The 23,360-nt window shown below is 43.6% G+C and overlaps 1 protein-coding gene across 1 annotated transcript; it reads right to left on the bottom strand.

Moving 5' to 3' along the window:
- Window positions 1-2,021: 2,021 nt before the first annotated feature.
- Window positions 2,022-23,153, bottom strand: LOC308399859 (uncharacterized protein; the record flags this gene model as incomplete). Its single annotated transcript, XM_080887270.1, has 11 exons — window positions 2,022-2,108; window positions 2,593-2,676; window positions 2,766-2,905; window positions 3,151-3,296; window positions 3,482-3,660; window positions 12,011-12,145; window positions 12,486-12,572; window positions 13,144-13,197; window positions 13,305-13,430; window positions 15,759-15,809; window positions 23,094-23,153. The coding sequence occupies 11 exons, from the start codon at window positions 23,151-23,153 to the stop codon at window positions 2,022-2,024; spliced, it is 1,149 nt and encodes a 382-aa protein (XP_080743396.1).
- Between the last annotated feature and the right edge of the window lie 207 nt (window positions 23,154-23,360).

The following is a 23,360-nucleotide window of genomic DNA, read 5'->3' as shown; positions in this document are numbered from 1 at the left end:
AGAAAAATCAGTGGTTGTCTGAAGATTGTACTGATATTTTTTTGTATCAGTTACTGATAACAAACTCAGCATGCAGAACATAGGAGTGGAACATAAAAGGAAGCTTTAATTCTGATAAGACAAAATAACAGAGTCCAAAGGTAATCAAGTCATCAAAAATGTGCACATTCTTACAAAAACCTAAGAGAAGCTAAATCTCTCAGGTTAAAGTCTCAAAAATCTCTAAGAAGAAAAACAGAAATCCCCCAAATTCTCTTAGATTCTCAACAGCACTGGGGGAAAAAACAAAAAAAGATTTTTCCAGAAATCATAATTTTAAGCTAAGAGGGTTTGTTTGTTTGTTTGTTTGTTTGTTTGTTTGTTTGTTTGTTTAGAAAACCAGCTTTTCCTTTTTAAATGTGTCCAGGAAACTAATAACTCATGGGAGAACATGCAAAATCATTCTAGGAACTAATTCAAAGGTGCTTCTAGAAAGAAAATTATCAATTAACATGGAAACTCCAGTAAAACTTCAAGCTCTGTTAGAATTACAAGTTTCAACAAAAAACAATTTTTTTAAATTAATTGTTCCGACTTGGGATGGCATGTCCCAGTGATACCTGAATGGCTCGCCCTTGATAAGAACCAAAACTTATTCTGTTTTTTCTCCCTTTTCCAACTTTAATGGAGGGCGCTACCTTTGGAGTAATGTCCTTCCCAGTTCCAACCTTCTGTCATGGCCTTGGTCTTTGACCCAGTTTTTGAGTTTCTTATGGGATTGTGATTCTTTTTTTTTTTTTCGATTTAAGAGATTTTCATACTAGTTTTTTGTATGATTTAATCTTCAGTTTTGCAATTTTTTTTGTGTATCTGAGTTTGTTATTTCTAGCTCCTGGTTCATAAAATCTTTGTTGTGATCTCCCTCTTGGCTGTGCCATGTCGATTTGACTAATAACTAATATGATGAATAAATCTGCCCTGTTTAACCCTTTAATGGTGTTTGGACAATCAGTTGTGTAGTGGAGGAGAAGGTGTGACAGTGTGGGGGTGCTGTGCTGGTGACACTGTTGGGGATTTATTCAAAACTGAAGGCACGCTGAACCAGCAAGGCTACCACAGCATCCTGCAGCGTCATGCCACCCCATCTGGTTTGTGTTTAGTTGGACCATCATTTATTTTTTAACAGGACAATGACTACCGTGGAATGGACATATTTTAGCGACCTTTTTCTTGAAGGATGAGGTGCTGGGAATAGAGAATGTTAAACTAACTACCAAGAAGGACAGTGATGAAGTGCTGTGCCAGATTGCCTGGCCTTCAGTCACCTGACCTATACCCAGTCAAGATGGCTTGGGATGAGATGGACCACAGACTGAAGGCAAAAGGGCCAACAAGTGCTCATCATCTCTGGGAAATCCTTCAAAACTGTTGGAAAACCATTTCGGGTGACGACCTCATGAAGCTCATTGAGAGAATGCAAAGCAGTAATCACAGCAAAGGGTGGCTACTTTGAAGAATCTAAAATATAAAACATGTTTTGAGTTATTTTACACCTTTTTGTTTACTACATAATTCCATATGTGTTCATTCATAGTTCAGATGCCTTCAGTGAGAATCTACAATGTAAATAGTTATGAAAAAAAAAGAAAAGCCATTAAATGAGAAGATGTGTCCAAACTTTTCACTGGTACTTATAAGAAATCGAGAGACAGAGAGTCCGATTTTGAGATCTAATTTCTTTACTATAATTGGTCTCTATTTAAGATGACTAAACACTGAAAATCATCAAATAACAAAAAAGTTACAAAGCTTTTCAGAAAATAAATTTTTGCTTTTAAAGCTATGCTTGGTATGTTAAAAAACTGGAAGGAAAAGAAAGACATTACTTACAAAGCACATATTACTATTTTTTTCTTTTCTCACTCTCTCTTTTTTTTGTGAGTAAAACACAGTGAAATAAAAACGAGGTGACATCCTGATCACGACTCCTGTTGATTCACTATAACCCAAAGGCCAGAGGACATGTGGTGTGGTGGCTCCCTTTAATATTTCCTCAAGTACATGGATCCTCTACTGTCGTCACTTTTGACCTGATTAATCATGCAGATGGTAATGAGCAGGCCCAGCAGCTATAAAGACAGAGAAGAAGAATGATCAAAATGTATTGTTTGTATGTACTGCTCCAACACTGTAATGACTGGCTTTTAGTCTAAAGCTGAAGAGTTTCCAGCTTCATGCTAGTTAAAGTTGAAATCAGGAGGCTAATAAGCTACATAAGATAAATGAATATTATAGATTAAATTAAAAAGAAAAAACATTTGAAATGTAAACGTTTTGGCTTATCAAGTTTGCAACAAAGTGGCCAAAAAAGTGGACAATAAAGACTGTAACGCATAGATCAGAATAACATCTTCAAATTCCATATTTTGTTTGATTAGCAGTCCATTGACCAGAGTCAAGTACTATGTTAAAATGATTTTTCACTGTTGAACAGTTATTGAATGTACAGGTTAAAGGAGTCAAAGGTGATTTTGACAAAATCTTAAAGAACAACAGAGTCAGTGACACACAGAGGTAACCATGGCAATAAAATAAAAAAACGATAGAGCTTACTGCTATAACAGCAAATCCAAAGAAGAAGCCAAACAGGATGTTAAAGAAAAGGTTCAAAAGTTCAAGGATAATGTCATAGCAGGGCTGCAGAAGAGAAGAGAAAATGGTAATTATCTGACCAGCAGTACAGTGTACAGTGTTTTGATTGGCTGGTAGGTCAGATGATTGAATACCTGTTCATAGATTTCATGTGGGCCACTGGTTCCCTGCAAGAACACAAGAGCAAAATGTGGATGTAAATAGAAACAGTCTGTTAATGTTTTAGGTTGTTTTATTCTGGTGAGATTACACTCACCAGCCTCTTTGTTAGATACTCATGTTCAACCCCCCATCAATGCAAATCTCCTTCAATTCCGATTCTTGTTCATGTAATATAATATAATATACCCCTCCGCGAATCACTACCTTATCATGGTGGAGGGGTTTGTGTGTCCCAGAGATGCCAGGGCCTATGTTGCTTGGGGGCTTTTACCCCCTGGTAGGGTCTCCCATGGCAAGTTGGTCCTGGGTGAGGGACCAGGCAAAGAGTGATTCAGAAGACCCTTATGAGAATATCACCGAGGGAACAGTTTACCCTGCCCAGGATAAGGTTACTGGGGCCCCGCCCTGGAGCCAGGCCCGGGGAGGGTGCCTGAGGGTGAGCGGCCCGGCAGGGCACAGCCCGAAAAGGGGACATGGGCCCATCCTCCTGCAGGCCAACCACCCTCAGGAAGCGGCATAGAGGTCAGGTGCATTGTGCGCTGTGCGGCGGCCAGGAGCAGAGGTCCTGGCTGACTGATCCCCGGCAACCAAGACTGGCAATTGGGACATGGAATGTCACCTCTCTGGGGAAGGAGCCTGAGTTAGTGCGTGAGGCTGAGAGGTACTAGCTAGATATAGTCGGGCTCACCTCAACGCATGGCTCAGGCTCTGGAACCAATCTCCTGGAGAGGCGCTGGACTCTGTCTTAGTCTGGAGTTGCCCCTGGTGAGAGGCAGTGGGCTGGGGCGGGTATTCTAATATCTCCTCGGCTTGCTGCCTGTACGTTGGGGTTCTTGCCAGTGGGTGAGAGGGTTTTGTTCCCTGCACCTTTGGGTCAGGGAACGGGTCCTGACTGTCATCTGCGCTTATGCGCCAAGTGGCAGCTCAGAGTATCCAGCCTTTTTAGAGTCCCTGTGGGATGCTGGAAGGTGCCCTACTGGCAGACTTCAATGCTCACATGGGTAACGACAGTGTGACCTGGAGGGGCGTGATTGGGAGGACCGGCCTCCCTGATCTGAACCCGAGTGGTGTTTTGTTATTGGACTTCTTGCAAACCAAAGTTTGGCCATAACGAACACTATGTTTGAACATAAGAGTGTCCAAAAGTGCACGTGGCACCAGGACGCTCTAGGCCGCAGGTCAATGATCGATTTTGTAGTCGTAGCACCAAACCTGCAGCCATGTTCTGGACACTCGGGTAAAGAGAGGGGCTGAGCTGTCAGCTGATCACCACCTGGTGGTGAATTGGATCAGGTACCAGGGGAGGACGCTGGACAGACCTGGCGTGCCTAAACATATAGTGAGGGTGTGCTGGGAACACCTAGCAGAGCCCCAGTCCGTGAGATCTTCTTCGGCAGAGCTTCGATAGCATTCCAAGGGAGACTGGGGACAATGGGTCCGAATGGACCATGTTCAGCACCTCCATTGCAGAAGCTGCTGCACTGAGCTGTGGCTGCAAGATGGTTGGTGCCTATCGTGGTAGTAACCCCCAAACCAAATGGTAGTACCCAGAGTTGAAGGGAGCCACCAGGCTGAAGAAGGAGTACTATTGGGCTTGGTTAGCCTGTGGGACTTCGGAGGCAGCTGACAGGTACCAACAGGCAAAGCAGAATGCTGCTCGGGCAGTGGCTGAAGCAAAAACTCGGGTGTGGGAGGAGTTTGGAGAGGCCATGGAAAAAGACCTTCGAATTGCCTCAAAGAGATTCTGGCAGGAGGGGAACGCGGTGCTCTACCTGTACTGTGTATAGTGCCGGTGGAGCGCTGCTGACTTCGACTGAGAAAATTGTTGGGCGGTGGAAGGAATACTTCAAGGACCTCCTTAATCGCACTGGCACGTCTTCCATGAAGGAAGCAGAGTCTGGGGCTGAGGGGGATGACCCGCAAATTTCCGGGGGTGAGGTCACTGAGGCAGTTAAACAACTCCTTGGTGGCAGAGCCCCTGACGTGGATGAGGTCCGCCCTGAGTTCCTGACGGTTCTGAATGTTGTAGGGCTGTCCTGGCTGACACGCCTCTGCAATATTGCATGGAGATCAGGGGCAGTACCCGTGGACTGGCAGACTAGGGTAGTGGTCCCCATTTTTAAGAAGGGGGACCGGAGGGTGTGTTCCAACTACAGGGGGATCACACTCCTCAGCCTCCCTGGGAAAGTCTATGACAGGGTGCTGGAAAGGAGACTCCGTCTGTTAGTCGATCCTCGGATACAGGATGAACAATGTGGTTTTCGTCCTGGTCGCGGGACACTGGATCAGCTCTTTATCCTCTCAATGATACTTGACAGCGCATGAGAATTTGCACAACCAGTCTACACGTGTTTTGTGGACTTGGAGAAGGCATTCGACCATGTCCTTCAGGGTGTCCTATGGAGGTGCTGCAGGAGTATGGGGTGTCTGGCCCATTGCCCATTCGATCCCTATACAACCATTGCAAGAGCTTGGTTCGCATAAGGGGGACTCGTTCCTCGTGGGTGATGGGCTCCGCCAAGGCTGCCCTTTGTCACCGATTCTGTTCATAACTTTTATGGACAGGATTTATAGGCGCAGCCAAGTGCTGGAGGGCTTTCACTTAGGTGGCCTCAGAATCTCATTCCTGCTTTTCACGGATGATGTGGTTTTGTTGGCTTCATCGGGTGATGGCCTCCAGCTCACACTGGAACAGTTCGCAGCCGAATGTGAAGCAGCAGGAATGAGGATTAGCATCTCCAAATCTGAGGCCATAGTTCTCAGCCGGAAAAGAGTGGAGTGCCCACTCCGGGTCGGGGACGAGTTTCTGCCCCAAGTGGAAGAGTTGATGGGAGAATGGAGACAGAGATCGACAGACGGATTGGTGGTGTGGCTGCAGTGGTACCGGCCCGTCATGATGAAGAGAGAGCTGAGCATAAAAGTGAAGCTCGTGTGAAGCTAATGAGTGAAGCTCATTATTATTATTTTTTTTTTTTTTTTTTTTTTTTTTTTTCTGTTTTATTGTTATCATCCGAATCTCAATGGCCCAACCTGTTTTGATATATGTCTTTATATCGGTTGATACTTGCTGTATTGGGCCTGATATGTTAAATTACATGTGCAAAACTTTATAAATAAAAAATTATAAAAGTGAAGCTCTCAATTAATCGGTCGATCTTTGTCCGTACCCTCAGGGTCACGAGTTCTTTTGGGCACTTTTGGTAGTGAACAAAAGAACGACATTGCGGAAATGAGCTTAATTCGAAGGGTGGCTGGCCTCTCCCTTAGAGATCTCCCTTAGAGGGAGGTCTGGGCCTCTCTGTTTACCCTACTTGTGTGAGGAGGCCTACCCATTGTAATGTGGTGATCTTTTTGAGAGATAGCCTTTATTTGTCAGTTGCAGGTCTTTTGCCCACAACCGAGATGACAGACCTTGCCGACCGTACATACAATACACAAACATCACATTAGGGAGACAGGTCAGGCTAGGTAGCGAAGAAAAAAACAAAAGAAACAAAATGTGTAACACAAAAGGATAATACAGGAATGCACAGATATCAACACACCATAGGACAATAAACACAGACAAGCAGCATGGGAAAGTGTTCCAGTGTGTACATCTGATCTGGGACCGCTGCAATCTTCGACTGCGCCTCCAGCTGACCCGATGTCCACATCAGAGGGGAGGTAAGCGTTGGAGGTGGTGTTGGATCCGGGGCAGGGAGGGTGATGCGTCAGTGAGTGGTTATCAGTATCAGTATATGTATGTGTTTGCGTGTCCATAGTTCAGCTGAGACAGTGTCCTTCACCCTGCCAGGCTAAGTAAATAGTCTTCCAGCCAACCCAGGTGGCCTTGCATGGAATGGGAAGGAACAGACTCAACACAGTCGTTATCAGGGAGTTTTTGTTCGGCTCCAGCCTTGAGCCCACAGCTGGCGCCGAAGGGGTTGCCGGATTATGATGGTACTTTTTCTTTTGCAACAACTCATGAGAATTTCAAAGCTGTTCTTTAACACTCCGACACTGGTCTCTCAATCCGTCCATCGTGTATCCGGCAGGGAAAGTACTTCCAGGGCACTCGGGCTCTCCCGAGCCCAGACTTCTCATTGAGAAAAGGGTGTCAATAGCATTCAGAGACCAGTTGATCAAATCCATAATTCTCTTTAGGTTTTAGAAACAGACTGTGAGAGTGTGTTCCAGGGAAAGTAATACAAAAAACACGAGACTAGACAAGGACATAAGCAGGGAAGATAAGGGAGAGGAGAGGAGAAAAAGTGCGTCCGCCTCCTCCGAGAGCCTAAAGAGAAGTTTTTCCAGTTGAGCAGTATCTTGGCAATAATCAGGACCACAAGCAGAGGTGTTTTGATATATTTGGAGTTTGTTTAGTTCTTCCATATCGCCAAGTAAACAGAGGGAGAGGTGGTCAAGGATTTGGGATATTTTAGTAGTTATTTCTTTCCAGACGTTTTGTATTGGTGGACAGAGCCAGAATGCTTGAAGGTGTTCATCAGTGGTGTTGAGTGTGCAGTTTGTGCAAATGTCTTATTCACTAAGTCCTATTGGAGATAAAGTATCGGAATTTCAGGAGAGGTACCATGCCTCCAAAACGCACTCCTTCCGGTTCTCATCTATATATGTTCCCCCAGTTCTACAAGCTGTTCATTCTCGTTTACGTGCCCTACCCTCCCTCTTCTTTAACTCCTTCACTTCTGTTTAGTACATGGGGATCTGCTAGGCCCGGGAACCACGACCAGTCCCGTTCGAGGAATTCCCCAAACCGCAGCTGAATTCACATCCAAGCCATTTACCTATACAGGGAGTGCAGAATTATTATGCAAATGAGTATTTTGTCCACATCATCCTCTTCATGCATGTTGTCTTACTCCAAGCTGTATAGGCTCGAAAGCCTACTACCAATTAATCATATTAGGTGATGTGCATCTCTGTAATGAGAAGGGGTGTGGTCTAATGACATCAACACCTTATATCAGGTGTGCATAATTATTAGGCAACTTCCTTTCCTTTGGCAAAATGGGTCAAAAGAAGGACTTGACAGGCACAGAAAAGTCAAAAATAGTGAGATATCTTGCAGAGGGATGCACCACTGAACAAGACACACAAGCTGAAACGTCAAGACTGGGCCAAGAAATATCTCAAGACTGATTTTTCCAAGGTTTTATGGACTGATGAAATGAGAGTGAGTCTTGATGGGCCAGATGGATGGGCCCGTGGCTGGATTGGTAAAGGGCAGAGAGCTCCAGTCTGACTCAGATGCCAGCAAGGTGGAGGTGGAGTACTGGTTTGGGCTGGTATCATCAAAGATGAGCTTGTGGGGCCTTTTCGGGTTGAGGATGGAGTCAAGCTCAACTCCCAGTCCTACTGCCAGTTTCTGGAAGACACCTTCTTCAAGCAGTGGTACAGGAAGAAGTCTGCATCCTTCAAGAAAAACATGATTTTCATGCAGGACAATGCTCCATCACACGCGTCCAAGTACTCCACAGCGTGGCTGGCAAGAAAGGGTATAAAAGAAGAAAAACTAATGACATGGCCACCTTGTTCACCTGATCTGAACCCCATTGACAACCTGTGGTCCATCATCAAATGTGAGATTTACAAGGAGGGAAAACAGTACACCTCTCTGAACAGTGTCTGGGAGGCTGTGGTTGCTGCTGCACGCAATGTTGATGGTCAACAGATCAAAACACTGACAGAATCCATGGATGGCAGGCTTTTGAGTGTCCTTGCAAAGAAAGGTGGCTATATTGCTTGCTGATTTGTTTTTGTTTTGTTTTTGAATGTCAGAAATGTATATTTGTGAATGTGGAGATGTTATATTGGTGTCACTGGTAAAAATAAATAATTGAAATGGGTTATATATTTGTTTTTTGTTAAGTTGCCTAATAATTATGCACAGTAATAGTCACCTGCACACACAGATATCCCCCTAAAATAGCTAAAACTAAAAACAAACTAAAAACTACTTCCAAAATATTCAGCTTTGATATTAATGAGTTTTTTGGGTTCATTGAGAACATGTTTGTTGTTCAATAATAAAATTATTCCTCAAAAATACAACTTGCCTAATGATTCTGCACTCCCTGTATCTACTAAAACGCTGTCAAATCTAAAATAAAGACGTGGGCCTAGCTAGTGAAGTATGATTTTATATTGTATTACTTGTATGTTGGTGTTGTTAGACATGCTAAAAATGTTATTGCAGACTCTACTCCAAAACTGATTATCTGTCTGGATGATGGAGTCTTTTTCCCATTTGTTAATTTGAGCGTGAGGTGCATTATCATTAGAGGATAGTAGTTTATTTGGTTTTAAGGGTGGTTTTTGTGACTTTGCAATTTTATTGATGCTGTTTATTAGTGATGGTTGTCCTACGTTAGTGTTATTGATACTTATTTTTGCTTTGATGGAGTGTTTTTGTTGGTTATGTTGACGAAATAATTTTCTGTCAGTCCTGTATATGTCAATGAACTGTTGAAATGTTAAGAAGTTATTCTGATAAAATATGTGGCGGAGGTGTGTGATGCCTTTTTCTTTCCATTTAATGCCTATCAGGGTAATTTATTTGCAGTGATGTAAGGGCTATTCCATATGGGTGTTTGAGTTGTAGGTGAGAATATAGTGTTTTTTATTTTATTAATCTTCCAGCAAGCTGACAGTGTTTGCTGTTGCAGTGGTTTTAAGCCGTTGTGATGTGTGATTGTATTCCTGATAAATGGTAAATCTTTGATTAATCGATCTTTATAATCAGATTGTCTAGACCTGGATGAAGGTGATGGGTTGAATGCATCCATTTGATAAGGTATTGTAGTTGGTTATCTAAGAAGTAGTAGTTGAAATTTGGTGCTTCTAGGACTCCTTGGACTTTTGACTTTTGTAATATTTTTAGTTTTATTCTGGAGTTTTTGTTTTTCCAGTAGAATGAAGTTATTATTGTGTCCAGAATAGTGAAAAAAAAGCTTCTGCGGGTTAAATAGGGATCATTGTGAATAAATAGTTGAGTTTAGGTAATATCATCAACTTTATGGTGTTAATACGTCCTATAACTGATAGCTGTATTGTCAACCATTAATTTAAGTAATCTTTTATTGTTTTTGATAGGAGTCTTGAAAACTGCTGATGAATTTGAATGTGGTCACTGGATTGGTTTATAGAGTAGATACAGTGGGGCAAAAAAGTATTTAGTCAGCCACCGATTGTGCAAGTTCCCCCACTTAAAATGATGACAGAGGTCAGTAATTTGCACCAGAGGTACACTTCAACTGTGAGAGACAGAATGTGAAAAAAAAAATCCATGAATTCACATGGTAGGATTTGTAAAGAATTTATTCGTAAATTAGGGTGGAAAATAAGTATTTGGTCACCTCAAACAAGGAAAATCTCTGGCTCTCACAGACCTGTAACGTCTTCTGTAAGAAGCTTTTCTGTCCCCTACTCGTTACCTGTATGAATGGCACTTGTTTGAACTCATCATCTGTATAAAAGACACCTGTCCACAGCCTCAAACAGTCAGACTCCAAACTCCGCCATGGCCAAGACCAAAGAGCTTTCGAAGGACACCAGGAAAAGTATTGTAGACCTGCACCAGACTGGGAAGAGTGAATCTACAATAGGCAAGCAGCTTGGTGTGAAAAAATCAACTGTGGGAGCAATCATCAGAAAATGGAAGACATACAGGACCACTGATAATCTCCCTCGATCTGGGGCTCCACGCAAGATCTCATCCCGTGGGGTCAAAACAATCATGAGAACGGTGAGCAAAAATCCCAGAACCACACGGGGGGACCTGGTGAATGACCTGCAGAGAGCTGGGACCAAAGTAACAAAGGTCACCATCAGTAACACACTACAACGGCAGGGAATCAAATCCCGCAGTGCCAGACGTGTTCCTCTGCTGAAGCCAGTGCATGTCCAGGCCCGTCTGAAGTTTGCCAGAGAGCACATGGATGATACAGCAGAGGATTGGGAGAATGTCATGTGGTCAGATGAAACCAAAGTAGAACTTTTTGGTATAAACTCAACTCGTCGTGTTTGGAGGAAGAAGAATACTGAGTTGCATCCCAAGAACACCATACCTACTGTGAAGCATGGGGGTGGAAACATCATGCTATGGGGCTGTTTTTCTGCCAAGGGGACAGGACGACTGATCCGTGTTAAGGACAGAATGAATGGGGCCATGTATCGTGAGATTTTGAGCCAAAACCTCCTTCCATCAGTGAGAACTTTGAAGATGAAATGAGGCTGGGTCTTTCAACATGACAATGATCCAAAACACACCGCCCGGGCAACAAAGGAGTGGCTCCGTAAGAAGCATTTGAAAGTCCTGGAGTGGCCTAGCCAGTCTCCAGACCTCAACCCCATAGAAAATCTGTGGCGGGAGTTGAAAGTCCGTGTTGCTCGGCGACAGCCCCAAAACATCACTGCTCTCGAGAAGATCTGCATGGAGGAATGGGCCAAAATACCAGCTACTGTGTGTGCAAGCCTGGTAAAGACCTATAGTAAACGTTTGACCTCTGTTATTGCCAACAAAGGTTATGTTACAAAGTATTGAGTTGTATTTTTGTTATTGACCAAATACTTATTTTCCACCCTAATTTACGAATAAATTCTTTACAAATCCTACCATGTGGATTCATGGATTTTTTTTTCACATTCTGTCTCTCACAGTTGAAGTGTACCTCTGGTGCAAATTACTGACCTCTGTCATCATTTTAGGTGGGGGAACTTGCACAATCGGTGGCTGACTAAATACTTTTTTGCCCCACTGTATAATTTGGAACTGCTTAATATTGCTGTTGTGTGCAATCTTCCCAAATAAAACAGATGTGACAATGGTAGGAGGAAGGAAAGAAAATTAAACAAAACGCACAGATAAAGAAATAAACAAAAAAAATGTTAACACTGAAACACATAAAGGCATTGCGTACACAATGTTAAGAGCCTAATGACACATGAGTTCAGAGACAACTAGGTTAACTGTTCTTTTTGGATTTTATCAACTACTGTGGGGGGAGAGAAAAAAATATGAATGGAATGTGAGCAAGAAAGAGGGAGGGAGGAAAGAAAGAAAAAAAGGTAAAATAAATTAGCAGCGACAATGATAGCTTTAATGATCATTTGACATATAAAAACACCCAAAATCACAACACATTTAGTCATGAAATTGTTTTATGAACAATTTGCTTTTCAGCTTGACATTATAGTTCTATTCTGTAAAACCAACCTGAGGCTTGGATTTGCATCTAAGTGAGTTGGATCTTCCATTCATTGCTGATCCAGTATTTGAAGAAATGCATTCACAGGAGTCAGGGATATTATTACCCCAGTCTGTGGCGTTCCTAATTCCACAGCAATGAAACTGTTAACAAACAAGAGATTGACTTTAAACAACAGGAAATACTCAACAAAATTCTCCACTATTCTGTTTTTTATCAATATAGTGACTGTAATGTAAATATCATTGCAAAACAATTCAGTCAATATATGGTGCAATCAAAATGTTTTTTGACTCCAATCTTGGCTGATCTCCCCTTTAAGGTTGGTCCTTGTTCACCTCTGGGCCCTTCCAGTGCTACTGTTATGTTTAGGTAACTTACAAGTTCTGTGTTGACTACTTGTAAAAGCACAGTTGCAACAAAATCCACTAGGGCCAGTAGAAAGACTACTATTATTGGGGTAAATAGTGCAAAAAACATTACATTTGACTGTATCTTCTCAACCATACTTCTAATGACTTCTTCTCTTATGTTGGCCTTTTGTAGTTCATTCTGGAGGGCAGTCTCTATCTGGAAAAGAAAATAACATTTTAGTATAATGGTAGAGAAATGAAGAATATATTCTCCTCAAGACAGACAGACACAGCAGGCCAAAAAGCACAGAGAAAGCAGAGGGAAAGATGAAGCAATAATAATGTTATGGATTATGAGACAGCAGACGCTTAAGCAATAATATGTCCACTCATAACCAAGAGGCCCTTCAATGGTTCCTCTTACAGCAGTTACACTTCCTGATTTTATTTGTATCTTCCTGAAATATTTTGACTGAATCCTCATTCTCTGAAATGCTACTTGCTTTCTTTTTAAAGTACCTCTTAAGTCCCATGGTCATGGCCAACTAGGACGGTTGAGTAAACTGATCACTTGGTAGTGTGTTGGTTATTGTGAGTTATTAAGACTGAGATATAAAAAGCATACTGCAGAAAGACAATGAAGGTAATTTATCTCCAAAACATAAAAATTAAGTCTAGCGGCAAGATAACAGATGGAAATACTAAATGTAGCTGATCAGACAGCAATGGAGAACACAGCAGAATTAAGAAAGAAAAGACAAGATGACCTCATTTCTTCCTGTCGCTACATTGATGCCACCATAAAACATGATGATCATTCCAATCCCCATGAAGCTTGCAAACTGTACAAACAAAACAATACAAAGAGCATCCACAGTTATTGTTCTAATAACTATAAAATTAACACAGCATCAGCTTGTTATCTTGTTTGATGTGGAGTTGTACATACTAGTTTGAGGCCGATGATTGACTCACAGCACGTAGCAAAGATTCCCAGAGAGGAAATACCGAGGACGCCGATGGCAAACAACCAACCCCAAATCATGTCTGGCAAATCAAGTGATGAGAACTCCTCCTGAATGATAGGAAAGGACACCAACAATGGATTAATCTGGAAAATTATTTAGTTCTTCAAATGAAAAAACAAATCAAAAACAATCATCCAAAATAACATTTTAGACATGACTGTCCGGTCCATGTTAGACTGACTATCCCAACCCCCCCCCCCCCCATGCTACCATAGGTCACACAAGAAGCATTTCAAAACCTGAACCAGGCCATACGAGGACCAACCTGCAACTCACCACCCAGCAAGTAGCATTCCTGAGTGAAGAGGCCAGCTCATTCAATTCAATTTCATTTTATTTATATAGCGCCAAACAGTGTTGGGGAGTAACGGAATACATGTACCGCCGTTACGTATTTAAAATACAAAATATGAGTAACTGTATTCCATTACAGTTACCATTTAAAAAGGTGGTATTTAGAATACAGTTACTTTGTTAAAATAAATGGATTACATGGCGGTATTTTCCTGTTTCATTTTGTCGCGGGTCAGGACTGTTTCGGTTTTGCTTGACAACTATGTTCTGTTGTTCCAGGCGGCAGCATTATGGTTGCCATGGCGACTGTGTGTTTCCTGGGTGAGAAAGCGCCTTTTTGTTGTTGTTGTTGTGTAAAGCTAATAGGCAGGGACTCTCCTCAGCTCTTACTGGAACAGTGGCGCGGCTGCCCCTCTGTTGGTCTTCCATGGTCTCTTGTGTTCTGGGGGCCTCTGGATGTCTGGAGTTTTGATCTCCTCCATACCCGCTTCACACCCTGGAGGACGGGGCTGTGGCCCCCCCACACTCCCTAGCAGATCATTACATGGAGAAACCTTTGGAATGCAAGCATGCTGATCCACACAGGTATGCACACATGGGTATTCACAGACGCGGACTAAAGCTTTCTTGGCTGCTGCCTCAAAGCACACTGTGCGCTGTCTATCTTGCGTGCTGCACAATATCGTTTATTATTTAGTAAATATTGATATCTATGACTAGCTAGTTTATTGTGATGGTGCTTTGTTTTCTCTATTATTATGTTGCTCTTTGTTGTTTGCTGTCTCCTCTGTTTGTTTTTTTTGTTTGTTTGTTTTTTTTCTCCATACAGGTGACCCAGGAGTTCTTTTTTTTTTTCTCTCTCTTCCCCCCCCTTCTCACCGTCTCTTCTCCCCTTTGGTTTTCTTTCTTTCTCTCCCCCTCTTTCTCTCATTCATTCCCCCTGTCCTATTTATTTAAAAAAAAAAAAAAAATGACAAAGGATGAACTGAAGCTCTGTCATCACGTAATGTCGCATACTGCTGTTTCTGATGTCATTTAGAAAAAAAAAAAAAAAAAAAAAAAAGCTAATAGGCAGAATGCTACAGGTATAGCCCTAAAGAATGTAGCATCATAGGCAGTGTAGTCCGTGCTGCAGGGAGAATGGATCGCCATACCCATTATGTGTCTGTGAGCGCGAGGAGGGAGAAAAAGGAGAGTGGAAAAGTACGAGTTGTCATCAAACAAAAACGGGAGCTGGAAGCATGTAAATATAATAATAACCACTGCAGCCAAGAAGAGTGCCTGGCGAGCCCAGTTGTAAGTAAGCTATTAAGACTCGACTGTACACTGTGTTCATGTTTTCCTACGAAACAATAAGTTCCATTGGAGCAGCCTTTCAACGCCTCTCTCTGTCTCTCACAAGCAAAGGTGACCCAGACAACAAAGTAAAGCTATTTTTCAGCTACAAGCCCAACACGGAACCGACGTATTAGTCAGAGGTCCGTTTACTACAGTTCGGAGTCGCGGACCTTCAGTAACAGTAATAAATCACACAGCAATAGTACATTCACGTAGTTGTAAAAAGCATGATAATATATTAAGTAATCCAAAGTATTCAGAATACGTTAGTCTCATTGAGTAACGTAACGGAATACGTTATAGAATACATTTTGGCGTATGTATTCTGTAATCTGTAGTGGAATACATTTTAAAAGTAACCTTCCCAACACTGGCGCCAAATCACAACAGTCGTCTCAAGGCTTGTGTACTACCTTTTTCTGTTAATGGTTTATATGACACTACTGCATGTCATGTTCTTGTACTTCTGTACTAAAAATGGCAACACATTGCAAAACAGTTGGGGTCAGGTAACAAAAGGCTTGACAAATAGTTCGAAAAATAGTATGGAAAAAAGGAACAACTGGAGGAACATTTTGAAACATATTTTGTTAACTAACAACAGGTCGGTAGCATGCTGGGGAATAAAATGTGGATATATTAAACATGTTAAAAGGAAACATTTTAAAAGAAAGTGACACTTAAAAAAATCAGCAATCTGCTTTGTTCTAATTAAAAACTGAAAAATTAATGAGACTGTTTACCTTATGGGTAGAGGTCTGTAGCAATCCGTAAATCAGCCCAAATCCAACTATCTGAGGAAAGAGACTCAGATCATGTCATCTGCAATAGCAAAACCAGAGTTCCTGTATGGTTGCCTAAATGTACCAAGGAAACATTTATTCTTTAAAAGATAAATTCATCAGGGACTTGTTTTAAAAATGTTTCAAAACAAAAGAAACAAAAGATAAACAGTACCACAGAGAATTTCAAGTTTAAACTTTAGTCGATCTGCCCATTGGTTAGGTTTGACCAATACAGAATATATATATATATATATATATATATATATATGTAAAAAAAACCAAAATAAACACACCCAGCACGCCCCTGCGGGCGGTTTATCCTTCAAGCTCGGGTCCTCTACCAGAGGCCTGGGAGCTTGAGGGTCCTGCGCAGTATCTTAGCTGTTCCCAGGACTGCGCTCTTCTGGACAGAGATCTCCGATGTTATTCCCGGGATCTGCTGGAGCCACTCGCCTAGCTTGGGAGTCACCGCACCTAGTGCTCCGATTACCACGGGGACCACCGTTACCTTCACCCTCCACATCCTCTCGAGCTCTTCTCTGAGCCCTTGGTATTTCTCCAGCTTCTCGTGTTCCTTCTTCCTGATATTGCTGTCATTCGGAACCGCTACATCGATCACTACGGCTGTCTTCTTCTGTTTGTCTACCACCACTATGTCCGGTTGTTTAGCCACCACCATTTTGTCCGTCTGTATCTGGAAGTCCCACAGGATCTTAGCTCGGTCATTCTCCACCACCCTTGGGGGCATCTCCCATTTTGACCTCGGGACTTCCAGGTTATACTCGGCAGAGATGTTCCTATACACTATGCCGGCCACTTGGTTATGGCGTTCCATGTATGCCTTGCCTGCTAGCATCTTGCACCCTGCTGTTATGTGCTGGATTGTCTCTGGGGCATCTTTACACAGCCTGCACCTGGGGTCTTGCCTGGTGTGATAGACCCCAGCCTCTATGGATCTTGTGCTCAGAGCTTGTTCTTGTGCTGCCATGATTAGAGCCTCTGTGCTGTCTTTCAGTCCAGCTTTGTCCAGCCACTAGTAGGATTTCTGGATATCAGCCACCTCCTCCATCTGCCGGTGGTACATACTGTGCAGGGGCCTGTCCTTCCATGATGGTTTCTCATCTCCCTCCTCTTTCTTGGGTTTCTGCTGCCTGAGGTATTCACTGAGCACTCGGTCAGTTGGGGCCGTCTTCCCAATGTATTCTTGGATGTTCGTTGTCTCATCCTGGACTGTGGTGCTGACACTCACCAGTCCCCGGCCCCCTTCCTTCCGCTTAGCGTACAGCCTCAGGGTGCTGGACTTGGGGTGAAACCCTCCATGCATGGTAAGGAGCTTTCTTGTCTATATATATATATATATATATATATATATATATATATATATATATACAGTGGGGCAAAAAAGTATTTAGTCAGCCACCGATTGCGCAAGTTCCCCCACCTAAAATGATGACAGAGGTCGGTAATTTGCACCAGAGGTACACTTCAACTGTGAGAGACAGAATGTGAAAAAAAAAATCCATGAATCCACATGGTAGGATTTGTAAAGAATTTATTCGTAAATCAGGGTGGAAAATAAGTATTTGGTCAATAACAAAAATACAACTCAATACTTTGTAACATAACCTTTGTTGGCAATAACAGAGGTCAAACGTTTACTATAGGTCTTTACCAGGTTTGCACACACAGTAGCTGGTATTTTGGCCCATTCCTCCATGCAGATCTTCTCGAGAGCAGTGATGTTTTGGGGCTGTCGCCGAGCAACACGGACTTTCAACTCCCGCCACAGATTTTCTATGGGGTTGAGGTCTGGAGACTGGCTAGGCCACTCCAGGACTTTCAAATGCTTCTTACGGAGCCACTCCTTTGTTGCCCGGACGGTGTGTTTTGGATCATTGTCATGTTGGAAGACCCAGCCTCGTTTCATCTTCAAAGTTCTCACTGATGGAAGGAGGTTTTGGCTCAAAATCTCACGATACATGGCCCCATTCATTCTGTCCTTAACACGGATCAGTCGTCCCGTCCCCTTGGCAGAAAAACAGCCCCATAGCATGATGTTTCCACCCCCATGCTTCACAGTAGGTATGGTGTTCTTGGGATGCAACTCAGTATTCTTCTTCCTCCAAACACGACGAGTTGAGTTTATACCAAAAAGTTCTACTTTGGTTTCATCTGACCACATGACATTCTCCCAATCCTCTGCTGTATCATCCATGTGCTCTCTGGCAAACTTCAGACGGGCCTGGACATGCACTGGCTTCAGCAGCGGAACACGTCTGGCACTGCGGGATTTGATTCCCTGCCGTTGTAGTGTGTTACTGATGGTGACCTTTGTTACTTTGGTCCCAGCTCTCTGCAGGTCATTCACCAGGTCCCCCCGTGTGGTTCTGGGATTTTTGCTCACCGTTCTCATGATCATTTTGACCCCACGGGATGAGATCTTGCGTGGAGCCCCAGATCGAGGGAGATTATCAGTGGTCTTGTATGTCTTCCATTTTCTGATGATTGCTCCCACAGTTGATTTTTTTCACACCAAGCTGCTTGCCTATTGTAGATTCACTCTTCCCAGTCTGGTGCAGGTCTACAATACTTTTCCTGGTGTCCTTCGAAAGCTCTTTGGTCTTAGCCATGGCGGAGTTTGGAGTCTGACTGTTTCAGGCTGTGGACAGGTGTCTTTTATACAGATGATGGATTCAAACAGGTGCCATTCATACAGGTAACGAGTGGGGGACAGAAAAGCGTCTTACAGAAGACGTTACAGGTCTGTGAGAGCCAGAGATTTTCCATGTTTGAGGTGACCAAATACTTATTTTCCACCCTAATTTACGAATAAATTCTTTACAAATCCTACCATGTGAATTCATGGATTTTTCTTTCACATTCTGTCTCTCACAGTTGAAGTGTACCTCTGGTGCAAATTACTGACCTCTGTCATCATTTTAAGTGGGGGAACTTGTACAATCGGTGGCTGACTAAATACTTTTTTGCCCCACTGTGTATGTATATATATATATATATATATATATATATATATATATATATATATATATATATATATGTATGTATATATATATATCCAGCTGGATAGCGTAGTGAAGCAGCTGGATAGCGTAGTGGTTAGACTACACTCCTTTGGAACAGAGGATCGCAAGTTCGATTCCTGCCTGGGGCGTCTGTATCCAGTAAGGGTCCTAAGGCTAGACCCCCTATGCTAAGCAAGCCTACCGCAGACATGAGCGAGACAGATAAATATGAAGGCATGCCGGCTCGGACGTCGCCCGGATCAACAAGGTCCGCGTCAGGTGTTGAGGAACCAGGGCACCCTGACGAAAAGTGGGCTACTGGAACAAGAAGGCATCGGTGGGCAAGAGACGAAAACAGGGCGTTGTTGGAATGCTACTACGCAAGTAACCCTGGCGGAAGGGGCTACATGAATAGGCTGAGGGACCTATGGATTCTTCGATACCCAACATCCACAATGACGGCGAAACAACTAGTAGCTCAGTGTTCCAACATTCGAAAGAAGGGACTGCTCTCACAGCTAGAGATTGACAAGGTACAACACAAATGCTACGGCAAGGAGGAGTCAGGACGCCAGGTCAGGGGGGCGATATCATCACCCCCACCCGAGATTGGGTACATAGCCCCAAGTGCGATAGGAGAAGGATCGTTAAGTGCGAGAGGAACTGACCTGAAAGATAGGATCATGGCCAAGCTTGAAACCTGGATCCCCCGTAGCCGGTTACCAAGATTACGTGAAGTACCCTCAGAAGGTCTGCTAGATGATGTTAATGCAGCACTACGGACGATACCTACAACCACGATTACCGACACTAACAAGCTGATCTACAATATGGCAGCAGTGATCAGTGAGATGCTTGGCTACAAGTTGAACAGCCACAAGGGGCAGTACCCTCCATGGAGAAGGAGGCTAGAGGGCAAGATCAAAGTAGCACGGAGGGAGGTTAGCCAACTAACGGAGTTGCAGAAAGGTGCGACAAAGAAGGTGCATAAGAAATACAGCAAGCTGTCCATACCTGAGGCCTTAGAAACTGCCAAGCAAAGACTCACAGCCTTGGCCAGCCGCTTGAGAAGGTACACCAGAGAGATAGAAGGCAGGAGAATAAACCAGCTGTTCTCCACAGAACCAGCAAAGGTGTACTCTCAGTGGCAAGGGAACAATAAGAGAACAGCACCACCAAGGCTGGAGACCGAGCAATACTGGAAGAGCATATGGGAGAAGGACGCAACCCATAACGGCAATGCTCAGTGGCTAGTGGATCTGAGGGCAGACCACAGCAACCTCCCCGAACAGGATCCAGTAACCATCACAGTGGCAGATATCCAAGAAAGGGTCTCCAGTATGAAGAGTTGGACAGCACCAGGGCCCGACATGGTTCACGCCTACTGGCTAAAGAAGCTGACTGCACTCCACGAGCGTCTAGCAGCACAAATGAACCAGCTGCTAGTTAACGAGAGACACCCGGAATGGCTAACCGAAGGTCGGACGGTCCTGATCCCCAAGGACCCCAAGAAGGGACCGGTCCCCTCCAACTACCGACCAATAACCTGCCTCAGTACTACATGGAAGCTCCTGTCAGGCATCATATCGGCTAAGATGAACAGGCACATGGGTCAATACATGAGCGGGACACAGAAAGGAATTGGCAAGAATACCAGAGGCGCAAAACACCAGCTACTGGTAGACAGAACAATCAGCCGAGACTGCAAGACCAGACTGACCAACCTGTGCACTGCCTGGATTGATTACAAGAAGGCCTATGACTCAATGCCCCACAGCTGGATACTGGAATGCCTAGAATTGTACAAGATCAATGGGACCCTAAGAGCCTTCATCAGGAACTCAATGGGGATGTGGCGTACAACACTAGAGGCCAACTCCAAGCCCATAGCACAAGTCACCATCAAGTGCGGGATCTACCAAGGAGATGCTCTGTCCCCACTGCTGTTCTGCATAGGCCTGAACCCCCTCAGTGAGATCATTAACAAGACTGGCTACGGATACCGACTACGGAACGGAGCAGTTGTCAGCCACCTCCTGTACATGGATGACATCAACCTGTATGCCAAGAGTGAACGAGACATCGATTCACTGATCCACACTACCAGGCTATACAGCAATGACATTGGAATGTCGTTCGGACTGGAGAAGTGTAGTCGGATGGTAACAAAGAGAGGGAAGGTAGTCAGAACTGAGGGGATTGAACTACCAGAAGGCAACATTGCAGACATAGAGGACAGTTACAAGTACCTGGGGATCCCGCAGGCGAATGGGAACCATGAAGAGGCCGCTAGAAAAGCTGCAACCACCAAGTACCTGCAGAGGGTCAGGCAAGTCCTGAGGAGTCAGCTGAATGGTAAGAACAAGATCCGGGCCATCAACACCTATGCCCTGCCCGTGATCAGGTACCCTGCTGGGGTAATAGGCTGGCCAAAGGAGGAGATAGAAGCCACTGACATAAAGACAAGAAAGCTCCTTACCATGCATGGAGGGTTTCACCCCAAGTCCAGCACCCTGAGGCTGTACGCTAAGCGGAAGGAAGGGGGCCGGGGACTGGTGAGTGTCAGCACCACAGTCCAGGATGAGACAAGGAACATCCAAGAATACATTGGGAAGATGGCCCCAACTGACCGAGTGCTCAGTGAATACCTCAGGCAGCAGAAACCCAAGAAAGAGGAGGGAGACGAGGAACCATCATGGAAGGACAGGCCCCTGCACGGTATGTACCACCGGCAGATAGAGGGGGTGGCTGATATCCAGAAATCCTACCAGTGGCTGGACAAAGCTGGACTGAAAGACAGCACAGAGGCACTAATCATGGCAGCACAAGAACAAGCTCTGAGCACAAGATCCATAGAGGCTGGGGTCTATCACACCAGGCAAGACCCCAGGTGCAGGCTGTGTAAAGATGCCCCAGAGACAATCCAGCACATAACAGCAGGGTGCAAGATGCTAGCAGGCAAGGCATACATGGAACGACATAACCAAGTGGCCGGCATAGTGTACAGGAACATCTGTGCCGAGTATAACCTGGAAGTCCCGAGGTCAAAATGGGAGATGCCCCCAAGGGTGGTGGAGAATGACCGAGCTAAGATCCTGTGGGACTTCCAGATACAGACGGACAAAATGGTGCTGGCTAACCAACCGGACATAGTGGTGGTAGATAAACAGAAGAAGACGGCCGTAGTGATCGATGTAGCGGTTCCGAATGACAGCAATATCAGGAAGAAGGAACATGAGAAGCTGGAGAAATACCAAGGGCTCAGAGAAGAGCTCGAGAGGATGTGGAGGGTGAAGGTAACGGTGGTCCCCGTGGTAATCGGAGCACTAGGTGCGGTGACTCCCAAGCTAGGCGAGTGGCTCCAGCAGATCCCGGGAACAACATCGGAGATCTCTGTCCAGAAGAGCGCAGTCCTGGGAACAGCTAAGATACTGCGCAGGACCCTCAAGCTCCCAGGCCTCTGGTAGAGGACCCGAGCTTGAAGGATAAACCGCCCGCAGGGGCGTGCTGGGTGTTGTATATATATATATATATATATATATGTATGTATGTATGTATGTGTATATATATGTATATATATATGTGTGTGTGTGTGTGTGTGTGTGTACATATATATACGTATATATACACATATGCATATATATATATATCTATATATATATATATATATATATATAGTATATATATATATATATATATATATATGTGTGTGTGTGTGCGTGTGTGTGTGTGTGTGTATGTATATACATTTATGTATATATGTATACTTTTGCACTCAGAGTGCTCATTGCTAGAAGCAATGTAAATGTAATTTTAATAAAACATAGTAGGAAATATGTGTGCTAAGCATTAAAAATAAATCCTTATTTATTTGTTCTAAATTATGGAAAAACAGCTTCTTCTAACTGCCCAGTCTTTTAATCATTATATCTTGCAGCACTGCTTCACCATGGTAAAAGACAAAAAGGCTTCAGTGGTTCATAGTTAGATTAAAATATGAGAATGCTGAAAATAGTTTTTCCATTTCTGCATGTATGTCTTATTGTTGGGTCTTTACCTTACAATGTAAAGTGCCACGAGGCAACTGTTCTTGTGATTTGGTGCTACATAAATAAAACTGAAGTGAACAATTTTCTTTTTTTTAAAATAAACTTGTGAAAAATAAATCCTTTTAGTTTCTCTCTTTCCTTCAACATAAATAATAACAAAAATCAATAAATCAATCATCAAAATGAAATCCTAAAAACAAAAAAATAAAGATTCCACTTACTGCAAAAAGCACATTGAAGAAGACAAAAATGCACTTGAGACATCCATTAATTTTCCCCATCTTCAATTTTTAGAGGTGATGCAGTGAGGTTGTAACCCAGAGTGTAAGAATGTGCAGCTTTTCTGCCGTTTGTGAACACACAGAGTGAATGTGAATTCAGGAAGACGCAGAAGTGAAACACAAAAGGCTTCTCTGAGGACAAACCCTCACATCTATAGTAAGACCTCATAAAACACATGCAGTTAGAAAAAAAAACATGCTTTAGTT

The sequence above is a fragment of the Rhamphochromis sp. 'chilingali' genome (assembly GCF_963969265.1).
Source record: "Rhamphochromis sp. 'chilingali' genome assembly, chromosome: 7".
In the NCBI taxonomy this organism is placed as follows: Eukaryota; Metazoa; Chordata; class Actinopteri; order Cichliformes; family Cichlidae; genus Rhamphochromis; species Rhamphochromis sp. 'chilingali'.
This window is presented reverse-complemented; position numbering and strand designations above follow the sequence as displayed.